This window comes from Cupressus sempervirens, chromosome 8 (genome assembly GCF_028749045.1).
Source record: "Cupressus sempervirens isolate cs-2001-9-10 chromosome 8, ASM2874904v1, whole genome shotgun sequence".
Lineage (NCBI taxonomy): Eukaryota > Viridiplantae > Streptophyta > Pinopsida > Cupressales > Cupressaceae > Cupressus > Cupressus sempervirens.
Window position 1 is genome coordinate 201,587,931 of NC_143125.1, and position 26,761 is coordinate 201,614,691.

The 26,761-nt window shown below is 35.7% G+C and overlaps 1 protein-coding gene across 2 annotated transcripts in view; it reads right to left on the reverse strand.

Moving 5' to 3' along the window:
• Positions 1 to 280: 280 nt before the first annotated feature.
• LOC149542215 (plant/protein (DUF810)) overlaps positions 281 to 26,761 on the reverse strand; it is a 307,344-nt gene continuing 280,863 nt past the window's right edge. Inside the window, exons 22-28 of one of the 2 annotated variants that reach the window (XM_089797228.1) lie at positions 21,663 to 21,747; positions 20,957 to 21,079; positions 20,661 to 20,767; positions 20,311 to 20,388; positions 20,092 to 20,187; positions 875 to 970; positions 281 to 780 (exon numbers count right to left, since the gene is read on the reverse strand). In XM_089797228.1, the coding sequence (XP_089653354.1) occupies positions 592 to 780; positions 875 to 970; positions 20,092 to 20,187; positions 20,311 to 20,388; positions 20,661 to 20,767; positions 20,957 to 21,079; positions 21,663 to 21,747 (774 nt within the window). In that variant the 3' untranslated portion in view covers positions 281 to 591. Of the gene's footprint in view, positions 781 to 874; positions 971 to 20,091; positions 20,188 to 20,310; positions 20,389 to 20,660; positions 20,768 to 20,956; positions 21,092 to 21,662; positions 21,748 to 26,761 lie in introns of both variants that reach the window. The other variant, XM_089797227.1, reaches the window with a different exon arrangement.

Here is a 26,761-nt window from a genome sequence, read left to right on the forward strand (position 1 = left end):
ACCAGAAACATTGGCATCCACAGTTATGAATCGTGGAGAACTAATATTCGTAATATTATTAGTGCTGAAGACTACCATAGTTGCACCTTCTGAAATACCATATATTTTAATAGCAGTCCATATTGATCTCACCCTCATGTCAAATTGATGATTTCCAAATTCTATTTCACCGGCCTTTCCAAAAGCATTGGACTATCAGAAATTTGAAGCCTCTAAAACATTTATTACTACTTTTTTAATACAATTAACTAGAATCACACACACATTACTGAGAGGTTCATAACACATGGAAGAACTATTTATTACTGAATTTATATTCTTTGGTGCAATTACATTTTGTTTAAATGCAAATAAAAAGTTGCAGCATAGTTTAGTTAGTATCTAATATAATACAAGCCAAGACGGCAAGAATCTGTAGCCTAGTGAATAGGTTTTCAAAACTGCATAGACACCTAAGATAATAGCTGCCGAAAATGGTTCATCTGAATATGATAAAATACATAACAGATTTAGAAAAAAATCATTAAATGATCGTATGTAAACTGGAAGCTGCTCCTACATAGACCACATCATGTAGCTTTATTCTAATGGCTAACCAGCAGATTTAGGTAGCTTATATTGCTTTTTAAGAAAGTTTGAAGCCTCGCTGTCAGGCCTGTGGCACAATACACGGAGAATAGTATCTGCATCATTAGCTGTTTTGTTTCCATTTCTGTGAGCATTAGTTCCTGCGGCCATTTGTTCACTTGCATGCCTCATGTTCTCAATCACTGCATGGGTCTGTAGGCCACCAAGTAATTTATGATTAAATACAAAGTCCAAAACACTGTCAGAGAGAGCCAAAATATACATTAATCATCAATATGTAACTGACCTCAAGGCTGTACAGCTTCAAGATTTGTTGCACAGGAGATGCTGCATTTTCCACTACTCCACGGGGAATTCCATCTCCACCTGCCATAAAGAACTCCTACAAAACAGACATAGAATTCACAGAAAGATGAACTTATCCCATTAGAAGCCAGAATTGGTGTATCCGTATCTGGTATTTGCACCAAAATGAAAACATAATTAGGTTCTAGATCCCTATACATTTCCTTTTAATTTAAAAACAATTGTTATTTATATCACTATTTTTCTTTCAATTATCACAGGGCAGAGGCACACTTGGCTTGAATCAGGGCTACACATCAATATACCAGTCAAAATATTTCATGGCTCTCACTATGTACATGTACAATTCAGCATAGCCTTGGCTTTCAACAGCAAATAAAGGACCTTAATAAATTTCTTGTTTGCCATGGCAACTTGAAAACAAATGCTAATTTTAACGAAGTACAAGAAATAGATGCTTGAGAAAGGAAAACATTGATATAAATGTTAATATTATTTGACAAATTTCTATATCAAGTAAATGTAGCAAATGTGAATTTGTTATCATTCCCTTTTAAAACACCCTGTAGTACCCAGGCTATAATAATAATATTTGGTTTGGATAAAACAATTGGTTTTGGCCTATGATCTGCTGAGTTTCATGGCATGGGGATAGAGGCAATGGCCCATGGGTTTCGAGAACAGGGGTGCGGGGGCCTAAGTTTGGGGATGGTGGGGAAATTGCAGGAACTGGGATGGCAGGGGAGTGGTACTGAATTACATCTAAAATTGAAAAATACAAAGATGTGTGACTATGTAAAGAATAAGAAAACACATTGCAATAATTGCACTGAACTCTGAATATTAAATTTCAAGTAGAAAGATTGTGGTGGAGTATCTTAAAAAGGATCAGCGCTAAAGAGAGTAAAACCTCTAATTACCACTATCATTTCAGCCCAAGCTATGGAAATAACAGCAGAAATCTATTTCAATTTTGCTGACCCTAGATGATGATTTTTTTTTTTACAAGATTAAGAACCATGCAAACTGAAACAATGCTATCTCTGTTATTTAGGTAGTGGTAAAAATTACAAGCTGATACCAATGCCAGTACAAGGAAGCACATTGCAAAGATAATTTAGATTGCTCAAATTACATGAAACTAGCACCCAGTAGAAAACAATAAAGGAATATATCTCGAAAGATAGATGAAATGATAACAGAAGCTAGGGAACACATTTAAATTACTGTATACGACATTGAAGGTCACAAATATGTTGCAGGTCAAAACATCACTATTATAGATCCAAACAACCCCTTAAAGCAACCTAAATTCACTTTGTGCAACCATTTTCACCCCCAAGCGATGCCAAACAGCCAGAAATGATCACAGCAGCTAGGCAACACATTTAAATTACTGCACATGACAATGCAGATCAGATACAGCTGCAAAATATGCTGCAGGTCTGAACATCACTATTGTAGATCCAAACAACCCCTTAAAGCCTTTTAACACTCACTTTGTGCAACTATAATGTCCACTTTTTGGGATTACCCTAAGTTTTTCCCTAAAATCACAAATTCCATTAAAATAAGAATTAAAAAATGGTTAGAGATATAATTTTACCACTTAAAATGCCATTTAACAAGGTAAACCTTAATTTAGGTCCTGCAATCACGAAATAAGAACATCCTTCAAAATTTGTTGCTCAACACTGAACTCAACTTCACCAAGCCCAAAGTGGTGAAGCCAATCAACTAGACCCCACCAAACTTCAGTGCTAACGATGTCAGCACAAGGGACCCAAGGCAGACCAAATGCACATCCATCCGTACTATGGAGATCTGAACATCTGAAAGTGGTAGTATCACTAGCACCATCTTCATCCTCTACAAGGCTCCCATGGATGTGTTGACTCTATTATAAGTAATCCAACTTGCAACCACTTATCCAATTCATTTAATGAATCCTTTACAAAAGGCTCTCATCAAGTCTTTTCCGTTTTTTTAGTTTGTTAGCCTATATTTGATTTTGGAGACCTTCAAAGTTCCTTTTGCATTTTTAAGTGTTTGTTTAGATTGTTTGTCTTTTTTTCCCCTTCAATCTCTTGCTTTAGATGATACTTTTAATTCAAGATATCTTGGGGTTTAAACGGAGATGTTAGTCAAAAGATATTAAGGATTAAGTGCCCAAAAAGTGGGTTCTCCAACCTCAATTGCATATTTAAAATATTGACCTCATATTTTAATGTTGAGTCACAGCTTTTGAAAAATATAACTTTAATTTCACTTTATGTTATGCTTTTAAGTTACTTTATGAATTTTAATTTATCACTTAAGTAATGTAAGTCATTATAGTGCACTTTAAGTTATAAGTTGATGTTGAGTTATTTTTTAATTTTTCACTTAAAATGATTTTAGCACTTCATAGTCTAATTTGATGTTGAGATTTACTTTAATGTTTCAAGTGAAAAACATTTAAGAGATATATCACTTTTCGAATATATTTAGTATTTACACATGATAGGTAAAATATATTAGAGTAAATATGTACTTGACCCCTTTAAATGAGATTCACTTAACTGATTCAATTAGATGTGTTAAATAGAAAACTTATGTGATGCAAGTCCATTACATGTTATTTTTGTTTGAAATACATGTAATTGCTCCTCCAACCAGGTTTTTGGCTTGCAAACAACTAGTTTCTCCACAAAACAACTTGTTGGGTGGTTTCACTTATATTTTAAAACATCCAAATGGATCCTCTGACCTCGATTTTACTCTTTACATGTAAATGCATCACATGCAATGGCATCTTGTAACCCTGATTTGCCAAAAGATTTCGTTAACAGGCAAATGCAAGTATTGAAAATATGCAATGGCCTTTTTTTAAGCCCAATTTTGGCTTGGCCGTCCAAATGCATGCAAGTGCATTGCATATTTAAAACATGCAATCACTTCCTCTAACCCCGATTTTCCAAAGGAATGACATTTTAATCAAATGCAATGCAAAACGTCACATGCAATGGGCTTTTCTATATCCGATTTTGACTTAAATGTGTTTTCATTGCACAATTTAAATATTATCTCTCATAGAGAACTTGATTTTGTACTTCAAGACTAAAAACGCTACATGTAATTTTGCCTATAGAACCTAATCTTGGGTTTCAAGTGATTTACTTCCATCTAAATTGCACATATGAGACATCCATTTGAGTCTAGAGACCTTGATATTGGTCTTTCAATGAAAAATGTGGCATGCAAAGGCTCTTCCTAAACCTAGTTTGCCTTGGACATTGGAAAGAGAGAGTCTTAGGAATGCATTTACATCAAAAAATGCTGCATGTAATACATCTTTCTAAACCTGATTTTGACTTGGGAATGAGGAATGTGCATCTTCAATGCATGTTTAAAACATGTGTTGAGTTTGGAGAATCCGATTTTGCTCTTCCAAGGTAAAAATGTCCATGCAATAGGGCATCCAAACCACATTTTTCCAAGCAGCTTGAAAGGAAAGGTATTTACAACAAGTTTTTTGCATCAAATACATGCACACGTAATACAGCTCCTAGACCACAATTTGCATTGAAGAGGAACATTTCAAGCATGTAAATCACTCCATGAAGTGAGATCCACACTTAGGGATGCATTTGCAGAAACAAGGGCAACGTTTTGCACATGCATTTGCATCTCTAGACCATGATTTGAAGCAGTCTGAATCTTTTTAAGGCATGTGGTCATTACATGCAAACACACTTGTAGAACCCCATTTTAGAGAAAGCAAGTTCACTCCAACTTCTTCCAAACTTTGTTCTTTGCTCTCCAAATAAGTTTAAGAATTCGGTTTTGCTACATTTCTTCATCACTTTTCTATTTTGTTGCATTGTTTGGCTCTTTATCATCCATTTGTTTGAATGCAGCCCTAGTGTTTTGCTTTAAGTTATTTAACAAAGTTTGAAACCTTCATTCTTTGCAAATGCAAAAGATCTCTCATTGCAAAAACAAAATTGCATGCAAAGTGAAGTTTTGAAGTTTATCAAGTTTGAGTCAAAGTAAGAGGTATGTTTTTCTTTTTGTTTTTAAGTTTTTGTATATATTTTGTTGCTTGTTTTGGTTTGTTTTTTGAGACAAGTTGGAGATCTTCCCTCAAGAATGCAAGTAAATTTCCATTCTTTCAACTTCCATTTTTATCCATCATCCAAATACATCCAAACTCCATATTCCTAAACATGTAATTTCAATCCCAAAACCCGATTACATATTTTCATCAAGTAAAATGATGATTTTTTATGACATTGCATTGCATCTCCCAAGCCCGATTCTGGTCAAAACTCACAATTTTAAACATAAAAGCTTTCATGCTACATGCATCCATATGCTTCCCAATTGCATTCTAAGTCATTCAAAGCAAAAGTCCCATTTTGCTTACATGTAATCCACCATCCAAACCTTGATTTTGGTCATTTCTACTCAAAATACAAGCTGTTCCATTCATTTCCAACCCTCAAAAGCGTTCAATAAGTATCTAATCTATAATTCGAACACTTCTCCCTCCATGGATCTGCCATTATTGTTCAAATCTTGAAGCTTTAATGGATTTAATCCTTTTGGATGATGTTTTCATTATTTGGAATCTTCATGTTACAGCGAACTCTTAAAGTCAAGATATGTCAAAATTTCTTCAAATTATTGAGACATCCTGTCAAGAAGAAATACTTAAAATCAAAAGAAGCAATATTCATTTGGTCTCCACTTTCCGAATGGTAGCCCTAGAACCTAAGTTCATGTGGGAATGCACAACAGCATTTAGAGAGAGAGAGAGAGAGAGAGAGAGAGAGAGAGAGAGAGAGAGAGAGAGAGCAATTGAAGATGTTGATTGCACCCATATGCTGGATGAATGTCTCAGCCACATTATCATGTCCATCATCCCCAATCGTACAAGAAAACTCACCACCAACCACAGTGTGTAACTGAATAGGGTCTGGGGCTAGTGTCGACTGTACGCTCTCTAACTCCATGGTAACCTCATCCAACTGTGACTGTAACTCCTGAAGAGCCAACTGAGTGTACTGAAGAGAGTCCAGAGTCACCTCAAGCTCCTGGGTGAGTTCAACTACCTCCTCCTCTTTCCCTAACAATGTCTCATAACAGGTGATACCCACTTGAGAAGATAATTCCTATCAGACACTAACTGAGAGTAACTATGCTTCAAGATCTTGACAGCTTCTCGAAGTGCATGAACCTCTGCTAGGGAAAAGCTACTATCATCGTGCTCATCTGACATAGGAGCACCCTAACCAGATGTAGCTAGCATCTTACGGATAACATCATAATGCTCAAGAGCTGAAGAAATGTCATTATCACTCACCTTTAGCTGACAAGTCACATGATGCCTTTGTAACCCCTAACTCCTATGCAAGCTCTCTGTCTCACTAACTGCACTATGATAGGATACTAACTCAAAACTCTCCACCAAAAGATCGCTCATACATGTGTTATCGTCCTCACACAATTTTGCATCTAAGATACAATTACCATGTACCTCAACCAACTCCACATCCAAAGAAATAGAAGCCCTCGCAATATCAATCTCCTTGCATATCTCAACTTCCACCTCAATAGTAAGATCTTGTAAACATTGATCCTGGGACCCATCAAAAAACTCCTTAGAGTCATCACCCAATATGTGACAAGGGGTGTCATACCTAGTGTAGCTCATAGCATCATCGAATGGATCATCAAATGTGTCCATACTATCTGCATCCCCACCACTTGACAAAGCCTCAACTGTCGTCACCTGACTCTGCACACATGACTCTATGTCAGGCTATGAATCAATAACACTAGTGCATGAACCCACATCTACTGACTCTATTGTAACACCCACATCACCAACATCATAGTTAGGTGACTCTATGCATGCATCGGTCCCACCTGAGGAAGCAACTGTCTCCTGTACTGGAGAAACACTATGATAATTCACATACAAATCTCCAATAATAATCCCCTCCTTGAGAGAGCAAGAAGTATCATTGGTAACAATTGCATCGACTGTCTCTGCACTAACTACAGTAACAGCTCTAGAAGCCTCAGCCTACTAAAGCTCAATGCTACTATCCTTTACTGTCACTGACATGACTACATGTCCCGGTGAAATAAGTCCATCATCAACACTGTGGATAGGCCTACCAGGTGTCGTACTAAATATAGGTACATCTGCATCATGGACACCTGTCGGGGAAACCTCAAGCTTCCTTCCTTGCAAGCTCGATGTCGGCCTTCTAAAGGCAGAAACCATATACCTTGCTGCCCTTTCAATTGTCTTTGGATCCGACAAGCTCTCTGTCGACCTCTATTAATGAAGCTTAAGTTTCTCCATACTCTCCTGCAAAGCATTCATTTTCGCGCTAACTTTCTCATTACTCCATCAACTTCTAGAACTGTCAGTCCTCCTATGTCTGTCCATAGCTAGAAAATGCTAGAGCGCTGATCACTCTAAATGCAACAACAAATCTGAAAATAAAATAACTTTCCTTACCCCACAGGATGGCAGGAAACCACTCTAATACTATTGTAACAACCCTCAGCTAGTTTAGTTCAAATAAACATTAAATTCCTCTTCAAATCAATAGTTCGACATTTTGTCAAACACTTGGTGAACAAACTCTAATGCCCTTGTGAAAACTCCAGCTGGTTCTAACTGATAGTGTTAAATGATATGAACTGATTTTGAAAATTTGTGTTCCAATTCTTAGGTTTCTGATTTTGAAATATGTATTAATATCCTATAAATATATTGAATGCAGAGAGTAAGCAGTTAACCCACGAATTTGAAATGCAGAGAGCTAGAAGTCTTAATCAATTAATATATTTGTATGTCATTCAAATAATTAGTTTCAGCAAATGATAATTACAATTCGTAACTTAAAGAACTTGGTATAGATGTAGTAATGACGTGTTGACTTCCCAGCTGTTAACATTGCCACTGCCTGGTCAAAATTGGACCTTGAAAATGGGACGCAGACCTCTGGAAATAGTTTGCAGGCCTCAAAAACTTAATGCAGCCTGTCCAAACTAACCACAGCTTCCAAAAGTATGATCGCAGCCCTTACAGGAGATTCCAAGTGTGAAAACAAAGTCCACACTCTGCTAGGAGTGTGTACAGCAGCCTCACAAATGGACCACACATTCTTAAATGCAGATCGCAAGTATGATGAATTAATTTGCAGCCCTAAACTCTCATCAACCAGCTAATATCCCTCAGCAAATAACAACTTCTCAACCACAGTAATATAGAGGAGAATCAAGAAAAGATTCTTATGTCAAAGCAACAATTTGCTCCCAATTTCAAGAACAATCTCCGGAGTCCAAACCCTCAAGACTAAATTCTTCTTCCAAAGCAATAGAGAATACAGTCATGGAAGATAATGCAACAAGAACAATTTCAGACTTAACCACAATACCTCAGTTGTGGAAAGCACAATCAACGACGAGTACCAAAGATCAAACCCTTATATCTCAACAAGGGAATAAAATCACCAGACTGAGAAATGTCACCAAGACAAAAAGAAAATAATATTCAATCAGATGCTTTACTCATCAAATAAGCTCATATTTATAATCTCCAAATGGCACAAAGTTTCCCAAATGAACTTCACTTAGGAAGTTTCTCACACATAAAATTGAAATATAATAAAGTGTCATTATAAACTAATTTATTAATTGCTTTTGGCTTTGAAAATGACCTTTTCCACCATAACTTAAAATTTTGACACGTAAGGCCACTGTTTCTTGTTCCCATGATTTAAAAGTTTTTGTCCCGGTTCCAATGAGCTATAATATTGAGGTGACCAACCAACAACACTATCAAAAATAGCAACCTTAGCATATTTATATGAATAATAATAATAATTCGTCCGTCTTGCAAAAACAACTAAAGATGCATCATAATCAAAATCTTACAAAACCAAAGTGATCCTAATGATGAAAGATGATGAATGAACTTGACAGGGTGACTTACTATAAATAGACGCTCCCTCCAAGATTCTTGGAGCTCAAACTGGAAGTCCGAAATAAAAACTCCTCTAACTCAACTAGCTCATTGAAACCAACAGATTGACTTACTATAAATAGTAAGTCCCTCAAACAGAGCCAAAACACACCATAGGCTGCTGGAAAGCCTATAACCACACAACTGAGACCCTCAAATCCCACTGTCAGTTCATGAGGGTCATGACGGTGAATTGACCTGGCCAACTGTAGGAACCTACTAAAAATGGGGACATTACAATCCCAAGCCCATGAATCAGACTTTTCAATGATGTAATGAGACCCCAAGATAGGGTGGAATTTCAAACTTGGAGGAAGTCTCAAGTTTGAGAGGATACCCAAGGTTTACATGCAAATTTGAGAAGCCTAACCAGCAGGGCAAATATCAATGGCCAAAGACTACATTGTAAAAAGGAATACTCTGGACTACAGGCCTAACAAAGTAATATTGAGTGGCTATAAATAATTAGATTGAAGGATGATAATTAAGAATAGAAATTCATCTTATTAGTGAACAAAGTTTCCAATCCACTTTGGGGGTTGGAGACAACATTGTAAATAATTAGTTCTGACTGTAGACTTAGAACAAGATATTAAGTGGCTTTAATAAATTAATTTAAAGGATGATAATGAAAAATACCAATACGATAGATATTATTGATGATCTTATTTGTTATTGTTGTTTTCTAAAAGAATATTTGGCTAATGCCCTAGTTGTCTAGCTTGGGGCATTACAATTTCCCTAAAGAGATGTTCCTCATATTTGGAGATCAAAGAAATCTTTTTATTGGCTCATGTAATGTGCCCAAGCCTAGTATGAGAGAATTCCCATTTTTTGCATTTTTTTCTCTTTGTTCATTATAAGTGGAATTAGACTGTCTGTGTGTGCTACTAGGATGGCCACATTCTCATTATTATTTATGTTGATAATATGATAATTCCTGACGACTTGTCTTCACTCATTTGTGAGATAAAAGTCCAACTCTAGATTTTCTTTGAGATGACAAACATGAGAATTCAATGTTATTTTCTTGAGAACAAAATCTCTTAGAATCCAACAGATATTATACTCTTACAATCACGCCATGCCTTAAATCTTATTCAAAGATTGATCCTCAAAACTGCAACCAGCTACTCTTATACCTCTTCCTACATGCACGAAACATCGAGTTAATATACCTCTTAGATTTGCTTGGTGACCTACTCTCTAGAAAATTTGGGTAGTCTTATATATGATATATCTCACTCACCTTTAAAACAATATTTCTTTTGATGTTAAATGTTATGTTTACATCCAAGTGGGCACCTCTCTCACTCCACTTTTTGGCTACAAAAATATCATTTGAAGCATCAAGGGTATTCTTGTAATGTCCTATTTCTAGAGTTCACAACCCATTGTCATCTTTGGCCTATTTTCCCTTGGTCCCACTAGCTAACTAGGATATATATAATGTCCAAATTTTTGCTAGCATCTGGGTTTGAGGGCTTAGCATATTATTGTGATTCTCGTAGGCTAATTATTGTGGATAGAGGGTCTTCTGAGGCAAAGGCATAGTTATGAGAGGGTCTTGTCTTGTCCACAATTCAATGTGTTACAATTTGGTCTTCATTTGACTCAAATTAGACTTCGTTTGGGCTTAGTTTCATGTGTGTACTATTTAGGGTAAATCTGATGATGATAGAGAGGGACCCTTTGTATTTTTGGAAAGTGCATTTGGTCACCTGGGGAAGTAATAGGTGACTCCAGTTTCAGACGACATATTTAAAGGATAAATATTTTGGGAGTTATAATTATTTTAGTGGCCATATTATTATTAAAACATTAAATGGCTTATTATAAAGTTATATTTTCACTTATAATAATGAGGCCACTAAATGACTTAAACAATAATTTAATAAAGTGCATCACAATAATATAATATAACTTTATGGTTTATGTGCACTTTATTTAAAAGGGAGATATAAGAGTTTATAAAAGTATGCTTTATTTTGTGCACCAAAAGTAGGGGTTTAATTAAATTGCAACAAAAGAAAATGGTTTCAAAAGCTAAGTAATTTTTATGTTAAGAGTATTTGTGAAGATATCTCTTAGAAAAATTATAAAAAAGTCAAGGTAAGAGCAAATGGATTCATTCATGACTTGTGCATTTTCATTTGTTTGTCTAGAGAAGAAATTGAAACAAAGGTTTCAGATTTCGAGCTTGAGGAATTGTGAATTCTTCCAAGTGTTTTTGCACTTTGAACTTGTGAAACTATCCACCGAATTGTGCTTGAGTATGGTTTAAACCAGTGTAACACGAGGACGCGTCCCCCCTCAAAACTGGGCCGTTTCGGAGACGGGTACGTCCCCGAGACGGGGGACGGTGTCTCGGTGTTTCAGGCGGCGCCACTTAGAGTGCCACCGCCGTCAGAGACGGCGAGACGTCGACGAGACAGCTAGAGGTCTCCAAGTGTGGGGGGACGCCAAGGAGTCTCCTTCATTGAGGGGGGACGCCAAGAAGTCTCCTTCATTGTGGGGGGACGCCAAGGAGTCTCCATTGATTTGACATTTTGATTTGGACTCTTGGAGACTTGTAGTTTTTGTTTGCATTATATACTTATTTTGATATCATGATTCATGGCACATGATACTTATTGTAATCATCTTTATGTCATGACTCATATGATCATTGATTACTATTAGATAGTAGAATCTAGATACTCATGCTATTGATTTGAAGGCTGATATATAGAGTTTAGACTAATATTTATTATTTGCTGATGTTCAATGTTTAATGTTCATTGTTTGTTTGTCATTTGATCATGAATCATGATATTCCAGTTGATATGGTATATGCTATACCATATGTATAGTATATACACCCCTACTCCTTCCGCCACCCCCCATCCCCCGCCGTCCCCCTGCCGTCCCCAAATCAAGGCCCCTCTATCCCCCTGTCTCGGAAACTTGTCCCCCCGTCCCCCCGTCTCCCAGGGCGGTGTAACTATGGTTTAAACAGACCATCATTATGCTTTATTTGTGATCAGATTATGAGAAGGATTTCAGTGTCGGATTTCAGATTTGATTGCAAGTGCAGAAAGGATCAACATTTGAGCTTTGAAAGCAGCTGTGGGTTATATAGGTGAAGTGGCAGTCTTCTAAAGCTGCAATTACAATATTAGAGGCAGCGTTGGCAGACATAGGGCATGTTCTTTGATGATTGCTGTCTCAAATCAACATTTCGAGCTTTGACATTAGATTGGGTGACATTTACATGGAGCTACGGCATATTTATTGGAGAGTTTTTTGGCATAACACATGGACTACATTTCATTGCCAGGTTCTCTCTAATTTTGTAATAATATTTCAGAATATCAAAAATCATATTTGTATTCATTAAGAATGATTTGATTTGATAAAGGTTTGCAGACTAACTGTTTGATTTAATGCCTATTAATCCTGTTCAATAATTCAAGCTTTATATATGTTGTCAGTATGAAATTATGTCCTTTATTTTGCACTGCACATGTTTGACAAAATTACATTGCAAAGGGCTCATGTCTTATAACAAGACTTTGAACAAGAAAGATCACAAAATTCAGTTTAAACATTGCAACCCAATTGTTTGATGATATGCATTTAACACAAATCTTGAAATATAAAGAAGAAACACAAGGAATATTATAGTGGTGAAGTTAGAACCAATTAGGGTTCTTACAGTGGTATTAGAGCGGTTTCTTGTCATCCTTTTGGGGGTTGGCAAAAAAATATTTTGGTCCTGCTGTTGTTACTTAAGTGACTCACACACTTGCTTGTTCAGTCATGGGAAAAAAGAGAGAAGAAATAAAGTAGGAAGCTGATATAATTTTTAAAGAATAACAGATCATGCCAGATAAGCTTAAAATGTAGATGGTTTTGATGCTTGCTTGGATTACTTGCTTGGCTTGAATTTGGAAGTGTCTAATAGAGTCAAATATATTCGAGGGAATTATGGGGAAAAGATAGAGCAAGGTTTATTTGACACTTCTCCAGGGAAACTCAGTAAATTATTTTGGCATAACAAACAACTTAGGAGTGAGATTTCGAAGGATTTTTTCGAATATGCCAAGAGATTTGAGGATCACAACAAAAATTCAATTTTTTGCAACAACAGTTTAAATTCTTTGCATTATCATAAAGTAGCAATTGTTTCACTTAAAGAACATGCTTCTTGTTTGTTGCCACATGAAGACACTCAAGTTCTGGGTGCTAGAAATGAGATATGTAATATAGATGTAGGTCACAACAAATCTGATTTTATAAATCAGACCTAGGAAAATGATTCAGAGAGTTCATCTATTGGATATAGGTTCTAGGATTGTGACTTGTGGGGACTTACAATTATATCGGAAGCGGAAGGGTGCAAAGAGATTGTCAAAATAGTAGCTTCCATATTATTAGATGAGTCATTTGTTGAGGTGCTTAGTAGCATTACCTCGGTTTATGATGTGTGTACTAATGACAGCACACATGATGTTGATTACAAGTGAGCATTGAGGATACAACACCTTCTCATAATGTAGATATTTTATTTGGAGAGTTTGCAAGAGTACCATGAATTCCAAAGACCTCAGTTGGTTGGGCAATTAAATGTGAATGACAGTCTGATTACCATAACCATTGAGTATTTTGATGTTGTGTCAAATGTTAGCCACCTATAGAGCACTCCTACGATAAATAAGCACTATGGTGGTAGCTTTTCCTTCACAGAGTTTCATACACTATGTGAAGCTATCAAAATAATGAAACAAAACTATTTGGAGTTATTGGCTAATAGAGACTATCTTCTTGAGTGGAGTCGCTCTTGTTATGATGCACTGAAGGGAAAAGAGGATGAGATAGATGAGCTCACTCACGAGCTAGAGTTGACTACAAATTCATTGGACAATGCCCAGTTGGCTTTATGGGAGACACAATCACGATTAGAGGAGTTTACCAAAGAGTGGGGTTGCGCATAGTCTTCATCAACTATAGGTACAATGAAGTTCTCTACAATGGTAGTTGGTCCTGATTTGTCATCCACATGTTATGGTGATGGTTGTAGTGGGATGTGGCTACAAACATTACGGTTATAGGTGCAAATAGGCATCAAGTTCTCTCTTGTTTACATTCATTGCAATTGTTGATGTTGAGTCAGTCAACAGAGGTTTTATGTACTACTATGACAGTCAATGCTTGACCAAGGTGGAAGCCTTTAATCAAAACTCCATAAAGAGTACTCATCGCTACTTCTTTGATCCACACATAGAGGTTTAAGTGAGTCATCGATGTGGACTAGTTTTGAGGTTGTACCATCCTTTGTGGGATGAGTATTTTCCATCTGCAGTAGATGGGATTAGTGGTTGCAAGATGGATTTCTTATAGAGACAACACATCCTTGGGAGCCCAATAGAGGATGAAGATAGTGATCCTATTACAGACAATTCCAGATGCTTTTATCTCCATAATAGGGATAGTTGTGAGTTTAGTGTGCTTTGGAATCCTTCTAGTGCACTGGGGTTTCAAGTAGAGCTCCCAAATGAGTTTTGGGATGTGTACATGGTGTTGAGTACATATAGTTTTACTTTTGAACCTCATGTGCACGATCTCTTTTCGATGCACAGTTCAGTTGCATGTGTCAAATAGTGTGTATGACAACTTACCTTGTGCAATTTTGGGAAATAAGCTTTGTCAACCTTTCAAGTTGCTTCCCTATGAGATGTTTACTCTTGTGACATCTACCATTGGATTCATTTCAATTTGGTAGGTTCTACGAGTTAGATTGGTGATGATGCTACACGAGCTAGTTGGATACAACAAGGACAATACACAATTTTACCCTTGGGATCCAGGTGGACTGATATGTTTTTGCTTTGAGATTGCTTGGGGGCAAGCAATTATCAGGACGGGTTGCAATGTCCCCATTTTTTGCTAGCATTAGAGTTTAAGGGATAGCCTATTATTGTGATAATCATAGGCTAATTATTGTGGATAAAGGGTCTTTTGAGGCAAAAGCTTAATTATGGGAGGGTCTTGTCCTCATTGCAATTTAGTATGTTCCAATTTAGTCTTTGTTTGGCTCAAATTGAACTTTGTTTGAGCTTAGTTTCATGTATTCACTATTTATGGTAACTCTGGTGACGATTAAGAGAGACCCTTTCTATTTTTGGAAAGTTCCTTTGGTACCATTGGGAAACAATAGGTGTGACTCCTATTTAACAAGACATATTTAATGGATATATATTTGGGAGTTATTATTATTTTAGTGGTCAATATATTATAAAACATTAAATGGCTTATTATAAAGTTATATTTTCACTTTATATCAATGGGGCTACTTAATGACTTAAAATGGTATGATTAAATAAAGTGCATCACAAATAATATAATTTAACTTTATGTTTAAGTGCAGTTTATTTTAAAGGGGGATATAAGTGTTTAATATAGTATGCTTTATATTGTGCACCAAAAAGAGGGGTAATAATTGAATTGCAAAAAAAAAAGCAAAGGGTTTCAAAAGCTAAGGAATTTTTAAGTTATGACAAGAGTATTTGTAAAGATATCTCTTGGAGAATTATAAAAAATTCCAAGACAAGAGAAAATGGATTCATTCATGACTTGTACATTTTCTTTTGTTCGTGTGTTGAAGAAAATGAAATAAGGGTTTTAGATTTCGAGCAAGAGAAATGAAAATTCTTCCAACTTTTTTTGCACTTTGAGCTGGTGAAACTATCCAACAAATTGTGGTTGAGGATGGTTTAAATCAGAACCATCATTATGCTTCATTTGTGATCAAATTGTGAGAAGTATTTCAGCATAGGATTTCAGATTTGATTGCAAGGGCAGAAAGTTTTAATTAGGGCAGATTGCAACCCATGTACAGTTCAATATTTGAGTTTTGAGAGGTTGCAGGTGATATAAGTGAAGCATCAGTCTTCTACAGGCTACGATTTAAATATTAGAGGTGGCATTGGCAGACTTAGGACACATTCTTTGATAATTGGTGTCTCAAATCAATGTTTCCATCTTTGGCATCAAATTGAAGGACATTTACAAAGAACTTCAACATATATATTGGAGAGTTTTTTTGGCATAACACATGGGCTAGATTTCATTGCTAGGTTCTCTCCAATTTTGTAATAATGTTTCAGAAATATCAAAATTGTTATTTGTATCCATTATGAATACTTTGATTTTATAAAGGTTTGCACACTAACTGTTTGGTATTTATGCCTATGACTATTTTTCAAAAATTCAGACTTTATATATGTTGCAGTATGTTTCTTTTTATGGCAGCACAATGAAGTAATGTCCTTTATTTTGCAGGACTAGTGTTTGAGAAAATTACTTTGCAAAGGGTCCGTGTTTTATAACAAAATTTGGCACAAGAAAGATCAGGAAATTCAGTTTAGACTCTGAAGGCCAATTGTTTGACGAAATACATTTAGCACAAATTTTAAAATATAAAGGAGAAACACAAGAAATATTACAGTGGTGAACTCAGAACCGGTTGGGTTTCCTACAACATAAAAGGGACTTTGAGGCCATTTGGCCAAGAAAGTTTCAGTTACAGTTTATTCCAGGTGTTCTGGGGCAGTTTTGGGCACACCTACTACTTATTGTAATTCATTATGGCTATATTTGGAATACCATTGTAGTGGTATGTCAATGGTTAATTGCTCACTATCAACAGGTTCATTTATTTATCATTAGTATAATTTATTCTGCATTATATAATATCTACAAAGTTAAATTTAATTATTTAACTTTATTAATGCATAATCTGTAGTTGTGAGAAATATTTAAATTAAATGGCTCCCCTTTATTTTATAACACACTGGAGATATAAAAGGTAAAGGGAGATATTGAAGAAAAGACACTTGCAGGAAAATAGGGGCCATGAGAAAATAGAGGGCCACAAGATAAATAGGGGTTGCGAAACAATAGGGAGAAAAAGCAATGTTGTATTTTTTTATCCCACATTGAAGAAACAAGATAGTGAATCCGCGAGAAAGTGTATAAAAAGGAATGAAGTGCTCTCTTTTTAGCATGCTTGGATATTATATGAAAATTGCTGAAACTCTGGAGATTTTCTCTCAACAGTTTGAAGGATGAAATGCCTCTATGCTTACATTCTTCTTGTGCTTGCAAGACACAGTTCAGACGATTTGTGATTTACTTGGGCTCTAAGTTAATAATCTGATTATGCAATATATTTATTACTTTATTTCAAGAAGTTTCAGAGCTGGGAGTGATTGTTTTGTGGTGGGAGTGTTTGAACTGGAACTTTCTGATAACTATTTTTACATGGTGTCTGGGGGTGTTAAAAGCTTATTATCCGAGTTTGCTGGCCGTACAAGACTGTTCAAGTGTCATGCAGACTGATAATCAGCTACAGCTGGGCTATGCATGGCTGTGATCTCAAAGAAGAAGCTGTATAGCCATAAGACAGTGTGACAGACATATCCATTTAGGTTTGAGATAGTGCAACAGAGACGGCCAAACACATTGCATTTAACTTAAACGTTGTGCAGACAAAACTGAAATTGCAACAGGTTTGAATCAAGCTAGACTATGAACTGATTTTCTTGAGACTTGTGGTTGGAGTTTAAGAATCACATTGCTGTTGGTCTGCAAGCTCATGCAAACATGGTGTCTTGGTGTGTAGTAATCTTTTGAGTGGTGTGCTATTGTAAGAAGAAAAACATTGCTGTCTTAGTACTGAAAATATCGAAACTGTTATTTACTTCAGATTATCGGAAAATATATTATGCATACATTATTCTTACATTAGTGTCCATCTATTTGATGAATTGTCAATGCTGATAACTACTTAAGTGTTCACATATTCTAGTGAACTGAATACAACAGACGTTTAGAAGGCAAAAAGATATACATATATTTTGTAATTAGGCAGCCCATTACAACCCTTCAGCTTTGCCTTCATCACATAGCATGTAGCAACCAACTTTGATTGGTAATGCTACGCAGCTTGTGGCGGTGATTGGATTGCGACAAGATTACATCAGGATAAATCTTTACTGGATCACAACTTATTAGTTGAAATTTGCTGTAAGATATAACCCTCAATGATGGCATCCAAACTGAAGATAACCCCACAGAGGAAGTCAAACACACTTTTTAAAACAATAATTACCATTACTAGTGTTTTTCCACCACAAAGTCTGGTCAACTCTTCAAGTTTGATGTTTAATCTCCCTAGCATAAATGATTAATATCCTCTACTAGCTAGACAATTGTCTGATTTAAACGATAATCCCTGAGATCTGCAACAAGTTACAACACATGACCCAAAGTGTAAATTCTTACATAGAATGTTATATACTCGATGGAATTGAATAGTATGTTTTCATGTTCACTTGAGACAATGCCAATGTGTACCATGACAACAAAGCATTTAGAAGTGATGATATCAAGCAGTGTAACCTGGAGACTCGCACCCCCCTCCCAAACCTTGAAGTACCCATCCCCGAGACTTCCCTGCACCGGGTACTTGAGTGCCCAAGCACCCCCACCTCTACCATTCCGCAACCATGCCGGCGCGGGATGTGTACTTGAATTTCTATTTGAATTTTGATTTTTGAATGTTACTATTGGGTATGCAATATGTTACTATGTTGAATGTCAATGCTTCTAATTCATATTGCAATTTTGCTATGTTCAAGTATTTTAATTTGGTATGTTCTAGTAAACTATTGAAACATCATTTGATAACTAGCATTTCAAGTTTTATATGTATAATATACAACACTCCTCTCCGCCCCTCCTCCCCTTGCCGCTGTCCCCTGGCCATCCCCATGTTGTCCCGAAAATGAGGCCCATTTTCCCCATGTCCCGGAAACTCACCCCGACATCCCGTTGTTCCCAAGTACCCTCATACTGGTGTAACACTGATATCAAATGATGTCTCTTCCATTCATGAATTTTGGGATTCAATATTTTTTGCAACTGCATAGACACAAACTATCTTATCCTTTGAGAATTTCTTCCTAAAGGATAAAGGCAAATGAAGGCAAACTATCTTATCCTTCGGGAATTTCTTCCTGCAATGTGTTCTTCTATATTGCACTCTGGCATATGTGATGATTTCAGTTCTATGTTCGCTTCCATGCTTGCGTACATCTCTCTAGTAGCATTTCAACCCTTAACACAATTCATTTCAAAGAAGATACTGATTGTTTTCTTAAGTTAACATACAAATAAATTGTTGGATTGACCACCAACGTTCCCCTTCAAGATTCGTGACATGGCTTAACCGCCTCCTGTATTCTATAAGTCTAGTGGTTGTATCGAGCATTAACAGGTCGATCTTTTGGTGCAACGACAACTCTAGCTTGTAACAAGTGGTATCAAAGCTTGGTCACAGGTTCCAATCTCCTTAGGTAACGCTACGGGAGGATTGTTGGACTGATCGCCAACGTTCCACTTCAAGATTTGTGAAATGGCTTAACCGCCTCCTGTGTTCTATAAGTCTAGTGGTTGTATCGGGCATTAACAGCTCTTTTGGTGCAACGACAACTCTAGCTTGTAACATAAATAATGAATCGAATTACATCAAAGTCCATGACTGACAAATAGTAGAGAGACTAAGATGTTTATGGGAAAAGTAAAATAATAAGATATTTATGGAAACTGCAAAGATTCATGTCTCTAGAGTAATTTGGAAATATCTATACTAACTATAAAATCTATTACACTCCCCAAGAATTTAGTACACTTGCATCTATTATTCCCTTGGTCATACATTCCAGGATCCTGGAAGCCAATTTTCAATAATGTGCATCCTTATAAAATTGAAACACATTTGCAGCAATCAAAAATAGAATTATTAGTACTCCCTCCTCTTTGACAAATTATCTTCTCTCAGAAAATTCTAAGTCATATGCTAGATCATTATTTATCAACAGTTTGGAGAAAGTTTCTTGTGCATTAGATCAACATAATTTATATACTATATCTCAGGTCAAGAACCCTTAAATACTCAACATCAAATAGCTATGACTTATTTTCTAAATGTATCTCAAGCCATTCCTTTCTAATAGAGATAATAATTATAAAGGTTAATCAATTCCTTGTCTTTCTAGATGTGTTCTGCTTCAATAATAACTGTATATAGAAAATCCACAACTCTTTCCTAAGATTCACCATACCTTCAAAATTTGCAAATCTTCTTCCACTAGTTTAGCATCAGCTTGGGAGAAGACTCGAGATGGGCCTCCATCCAACAACACCCGGCCCAAACCATCCTGTAGTGTAGTAACTTGCATTCATCAAAACTGGATATATATGCTATCATATATTTGCAAGAATACAGGACTTTCTCACAAACAAAGAAAATTAGTAACACAAAGAATGAACCCATAACACACCAGTGATGCCTGAAGAAGCCCTATTACAATGCGATCTCTCAAAGGGTCAACAATAACATCGCATAATTGCACCAGCACCTGCATTAGTAACCATCACAATGCAGTTACACAAGAACTGGCAATATGTATTTCTTAATTGAAAGAGTTGGAAAAAAAGGTAACCATCAAGATTCATCTAAAAACTGGATATCAAAAACCATTTATGGTCATTGGGTTGGTCCTCTCTGCTTAGGTCTTTTTATTTATCCATAATTTTTCTTTTATGATATAATAGCTACAGTGATAGTCTCTCATGTGCCAAAGAAATGTACAAGAAGGCCAACATCCTCTTTAAGTTTTAACAACCCTACCGAATCAAGGCTGTGAACCACTGTTTCCATTCGTGATTGTGAGACACAATCTTTGTACAATCCATCTATAAAAGATTCCTTCATATCCCAAAATATTATTTTTATTCCTGCAAACAGAAAGCGAGTTTGACATTTGCTCAAAAATAACTTAAAGTAAAATGCTACAAAGTAGAACTCGTGTGTAAAGATAGGATATGTCAACATGGAAATCACATCCATGCTTCTTGCAAACCATATAATTTTTTTTTAAATGAGTGTAAAACAATCAAATAGCTTTTCAGCACCAGTGCAGTTACCTGTGAATTCACATATTTTATCAATGGCTGCATTAACAGCTTTTCTTGTGCCATCAAAAGCTGTTGAAAAAATATCTGCCGGCCTGTTAACTATAACACGCCTCTGTTTGAGATCGCTATCATCTGAGCTCCGTCCTTGTTAACAATAAAGGAAAAATTTAGAGTTAAAAATAAAGAAAGAGGAAAACAGTTAGTTCAAATTCTTTATCACTTTGCACCTTGCATCATATTCATTTTACAACATTCCATGTGAATCTATCCACGACTGAAGAAGTTGTAGTTATCCACTGTGCTGGGTAATTTAACAGTCCCATTGTGACTGGAACTTCTTGATTTTAAAAATCACTATCACAATATTCTCCATTTGTTCGTGACTCCCAGAATTGTGTTCATTATAAAAAAAATCTTATAAGAGATTCCGCATCACTATCGCATAGTACTGAATGAATACTGTTGTCTCCAAAAATTTCTTTTCAAAATTAGACCATAACATAAAAGAGGAAATGCTAACAGAAATCTTATAATATGAAATAACAGTGGAAGCAGTCAATCTCAAAATTAAAAAAATGATCATTTACATAAATGAAGTTTGTAACGTTGTTCCAGTCATTTCACTCGCTGCCATTGGAAGTTGCATTCAACACTGCTACATAAAATTTAAAACTAACTTACCCTAAAAATTCACACGTGCATTTCTTGAAATTACCTGAGCCAACATTGTTGTGCAGTTTTCTCTGTTCCCAACGTTCTCGAATGCTATCTTCAAGTTTGTTCAACTGAGCAACAGCATACTTCACATTGAAAAATATGCTTCAAATTAGATTATCAAATTAATTCCAGTTAACATTACATAAGACATAGAATGTCCCAATCCAACAGTTAAGAACAGACTTCTCATTATTTACCATCCATTAATCCCCATATATCCAAAGAAAACATGTGCCAAGACTATCACTTATGCGTGAATGAATCCAAAAAAATTAACAAACCATCTACTAGAAGCAATAGATTTGCAAGTTAGATATCGGTCATTGAATAATATCTTGACTTTGAAAACTTAAGACAAATATGAGATTTAGCTTACCAAACATTCCTGCTTGGATCTGTCTATTCAAACTGTTGCTTTGAGTAATAGAGAGAAGATATTTTAATATTGAAAATGTATTCAACAAATTTACAGGATTCTCTAATGCTAAAAGGAGATGAAACTAGCGGATTACGTTTGGATCTGAGGAACATGGATCTCCATGAGCATTTATTAGAAGATGTGCATGTAAGAAAGCCTTTACCATAATTGATGGATCTATGAACCAGAGACTTGGCTGTTAAAAAACGCCTTGAATATGAAGGCTCAAACAAATGTCAAGGGTGTCAGCTATATGAGAATTTAACCCACCAATGCCCACAAGGATGTGTATCACTAATATGGGAATCAAAACTGCCAAAGCATTAAAGCAAATGCTTCAAGCAATGGATCTGCAAGGCAGATACTTGGTTGTTGAATAATACCGTGACTTTGGAGCCTTCTTAATCTCATGACAATATTAAAGAAGTGTTGGCAAATAAAGAAGATGCAATGAAACAAGTGGATTATGTTTGGATGTGTTACCCGTGGACCTAAGTAAGCATTTAATAAAAGATATGGGTGGAAGCAAGCCTGTAGGTATACCATAAGTGATGGATTTGTCAACTATAGAATCAGTGTTAAACAACCTCTTGATTATAAAGGCTCATCCAAAAGTCAAGACTCTTGGCAATTTGACTTAACCACCAATGTCCATAAATGTGTGCAAAACTATGTTCCAATGCCCATAAATGGCTTAGGGATGGCAATATGTTTCTGGTCCCGGTACGTTTTAGGGCCAATACTTAGGGGACGGCAGGGGTCAGCTATTTAAAAACTAGGGGGATTTTTATATATAAAGAAAGTCAATATGCAAAGTAACATAACTCAAATGCTTTCATTGTCAATACATTATATACATATAGCAAAAATGCCCAAAGGCTCCAAGTTTCAACCATGAAATGACAGAGATATTAAAATGCCAATGCTATAACTAAACTGCTAAACAGTAAGGATGGAAGCCCACAATAATATATAACTGTCCATAATCAGAGTCTAAATCAAGTAGATTTAATGCCCTAACATCCCCTTTCAACTATTCTTCACTCCCTGACCAGTCATTCCTTCTTGTGCTGCTCTTCTCCTTTCCAAATGTGAAATGAATTTCAATTTCTTCTTTTTGGTTATTTTATGCTTAGACTAGGTTTTGGTACTGCTAAATGTGGTTTGGATATCCTTGTGGGCCAGACACTTTTTTTTTTTTCTTGTCAAATTTAAAATGCCTTAGTTTCTTACACTGGCAGTACAAAAATGGCTTGGGCCATAGGGGACAGCCAAAAGTCCCCCACACTGGTAGGGGACTTCTAGCTATACCCATGTACTCTGCTGTTCTACAAGTGACATTTTGGGACGATACCTGATTTGCCCATTTTGAAATACCATTGGGGAAGACAAAAATTTGTCCTTGCATTCCCCTATTGTATTGGGGGTAGTAGCAAGTCTAAAAGTCCAGGGGATGCATTCCCATGGAGCACAAAAGCAAAATCTTTCACATAACGCAAGTGAAGGCCAACAAGCAACAGAGAATCAATCTCTAGTTAAAATATTTACCATACTGGTACCTGAAAAGGATGCCTTGGTTGTAGTGAGAAATAGCATTGCTGGAAGGAATTTTGGCAAAGGTAAAGGGAGACAAGGAAATGGAAGAGCAATCAATCAATTTCATATAATCTATGGAATCGATAAAACTTCTTATATGAGTTGAGTACGGATGCCGATTCTGGAGAAGGTAAACACCAAAGATAGTAGAAAAACAGCAAAATCAATCTTGTCCACCAATCTGAAATACTTCAGATTTAGAATCTAGTCCTGTCTAATCCTGCAATAAACCCTTGAAAATAATCTCCTTAAGTGGCCAGTGTTGGTGAAGGTAATAGTAATATCCCAGCTAGAGTCGACAAGTAACATCCTTAATACATATTCAACCATTTATCAAGGATGTTGACATGATTCCAAAGGAGTTTACATGGGGAGGAGATAGATGAAGCCATTCCAACCTTAGGGGATTGAACCAAGCATGTCAAAGTTAACACAAGACCAATATGCTAAGCTAGGATGGACAGCACTAAAAAAAGGAAAAGTGGGCATGGTAAGTCCTTCAAGAACCAAGTACTATGACAATGCTTGACAGTTGCTTTCTCTCAAACCCTTTAGTGATTTTTCTATCCTGGAATACAGTCCTCCACAGGAGTTGGCATAGAGGGAAAGGTGGAAACAGAAATGGAAGTCCAACTAATTAGTTTGATAAATTTATGAAATCTTTGAAAACTTCCAATATAAGGATATCATTGATGTTGATGCTATATAGGATTTCAGGATTACAGAAAAACAGCAAAATTAATCTTGTCCTGCAAACCAAAATTCTTCATATCTAAAACCTAGTCTCATCCAATCCTCCTACGAACACAAGCAAATACTATCCTCTTGTTGATAAATGTTGAGAAAGGTAATGATGATATCATGGGTTACTAGAAATAGAAAGTCTTTCACCTAAATTCAATAATCTTTTATCTAAGGATGTTGGTGTAAGAACCCATGCTAATTCTGATCCATTCTTTCTTAAATTTTGGATGTTTGACATTTTGTCAAATACTTTGCATGCAATGTCTCATTTCTCATTTCTTGTTTTGTTTTCGATGCACAATAATAAAGAACATGTCGAAATGCAAATACTAAATGCATAAAACATATACATCAAGTTTCACAATAAAAGTTCACTTTATTAGCATCAGTTCAGACCTAAAATAAGTTTCATACAATTAAAAACGCAGACTAATGTCTCAGATTGAAGAATATTACAAGTCAAAATGGACACATACATACCCAAAAGCAGAGATAGAAGCCCAATATTCATAAGTGTACAGTTATCTTAATTGGTGACCAAAATGACTGATAACAGTAGCAAATATTCTCTGAAGATCTGATATAAAGTGTTGACCCTCAAACCCTACCCAAAATATGCAAACCCTTGTGCCAAAAGAATGTTATAGTCGTATCATGATCAAAACTGAAACTATTTAAAAAAATTGTCAAACCCACCAAAGAGATTTCCAATTGAAACTTCCAACAATCTTATAATGAGCGCAATGGTGAATTCTGAATTAATCCATACCAAAGATGAATTTTGCTTTCTATCTAAACCAGAGAATCAAAAATCATGGCAATTCATGCGATTCATGTGATTTGGCGATATGAAACAAGCTGGGCGATTTTTGGCAAGCCCGCTGAATTGGATCATCAATTTTTGCCCATGAATTGCATGAATCACCATGAAATGTTGTGAATCGACTCGAAAAATCAGGCAGCCCAATCCAGCAACTTAAAAACATATAAAATACAACTTTTTAAAAGAATTTTTTCTTTAAAAAAATTCTTATAACCCTAAAAGGCCTTCTATTTGTTGAGTATGTCGAAAAAAGAGGAAAAGTGAGAGATAGCCTTGAGCTAGAGCTAGAGTAGATAGACTTTTTTTCATTTTGTTTACAAATAGACATACATACATTTATGATTTGATGTCATTGGTTTTATGGATCTTCATCTTACATACATTTATGATTTGACACCATTTATAATTCTATATATCTACATCATATGATCCTATGTTTTCTATTTACTTCAGCTACAAATTACAATTTACAATTTATGCATGTGATGGATTTATCATTTATGTTCATTGTTTATGTATGTTAGCTTCAATTTGATGATGTTAAAGTGTTTTCAAGTTATATTCAATAAAGGGTGCATGAAATAAGTTTCTAATTGTTAAAATCTCTAAATTTAAAGGGTTTTTTCATTTTGCCAATTCATAGTTGATTCCAATCCAATTCATGAGTCGAGTCGGCCTTGCTGATTCCGAGATTTTGGTTCTTTGATCTAAACCAAGGAGAAACTCTAAGGGTTTTCGTCCTCGTATTTCCTGTATTGCAAGCTAAACTCCCAAACTTCTTAGGGAGAAACATAAAGTAAAATAGGTATATCAAATGACTTCCACAAACCCCATTTTATAATCCTCTCATTAAGTTTCTGGAAACCCTAGTTAAAATTCTCATTTTTATAATTAAATTTTTCAATTGCATATGGAAATTAATAATAAAGTGATCCCCTCATAAAAAAATAAATTTGAACCCTTCACAATTTCTTCATTAATATAAAGTCACTTCAATATCCTTACCCCTCTATATGTTGGCACCCCATTTGGCATTATAATTGTACTTTATGACATTATATATTAAATCACACTTAACCCCTTATATCTCCTTTAAACCTAAAGAGATTTAACTTAATTAATTATAATCAAGTCAATGCTAGATTAGACTTTAACTAATTAAATTAAATCATTAAACTACATTAACTACCAAGTATCAAACTAACAATTGATCCTAGCAACTTTTCAAATATAAACATGGTGCCCTTTGACCATCTAGATGATCCTAGCAACTTTTCAGATACCATGGTGGCCTTTGACCATCTAGATGACTTACCATAAATAGCATGGACCCAAATATCCAAGTGACTTACTAAATAGTAAATGTGTATAAACGAAGCATGAAAGACCTCTAGGAGGAAAACCACAAATAACCTAATGAACTAATATGGAGAACACTAATATAGATGACCAAGTGGTGAGTTGAATAACCCTTGAGGCCCACAGAAGGTCCCTTTGTCACCACATTAGGTTTGGG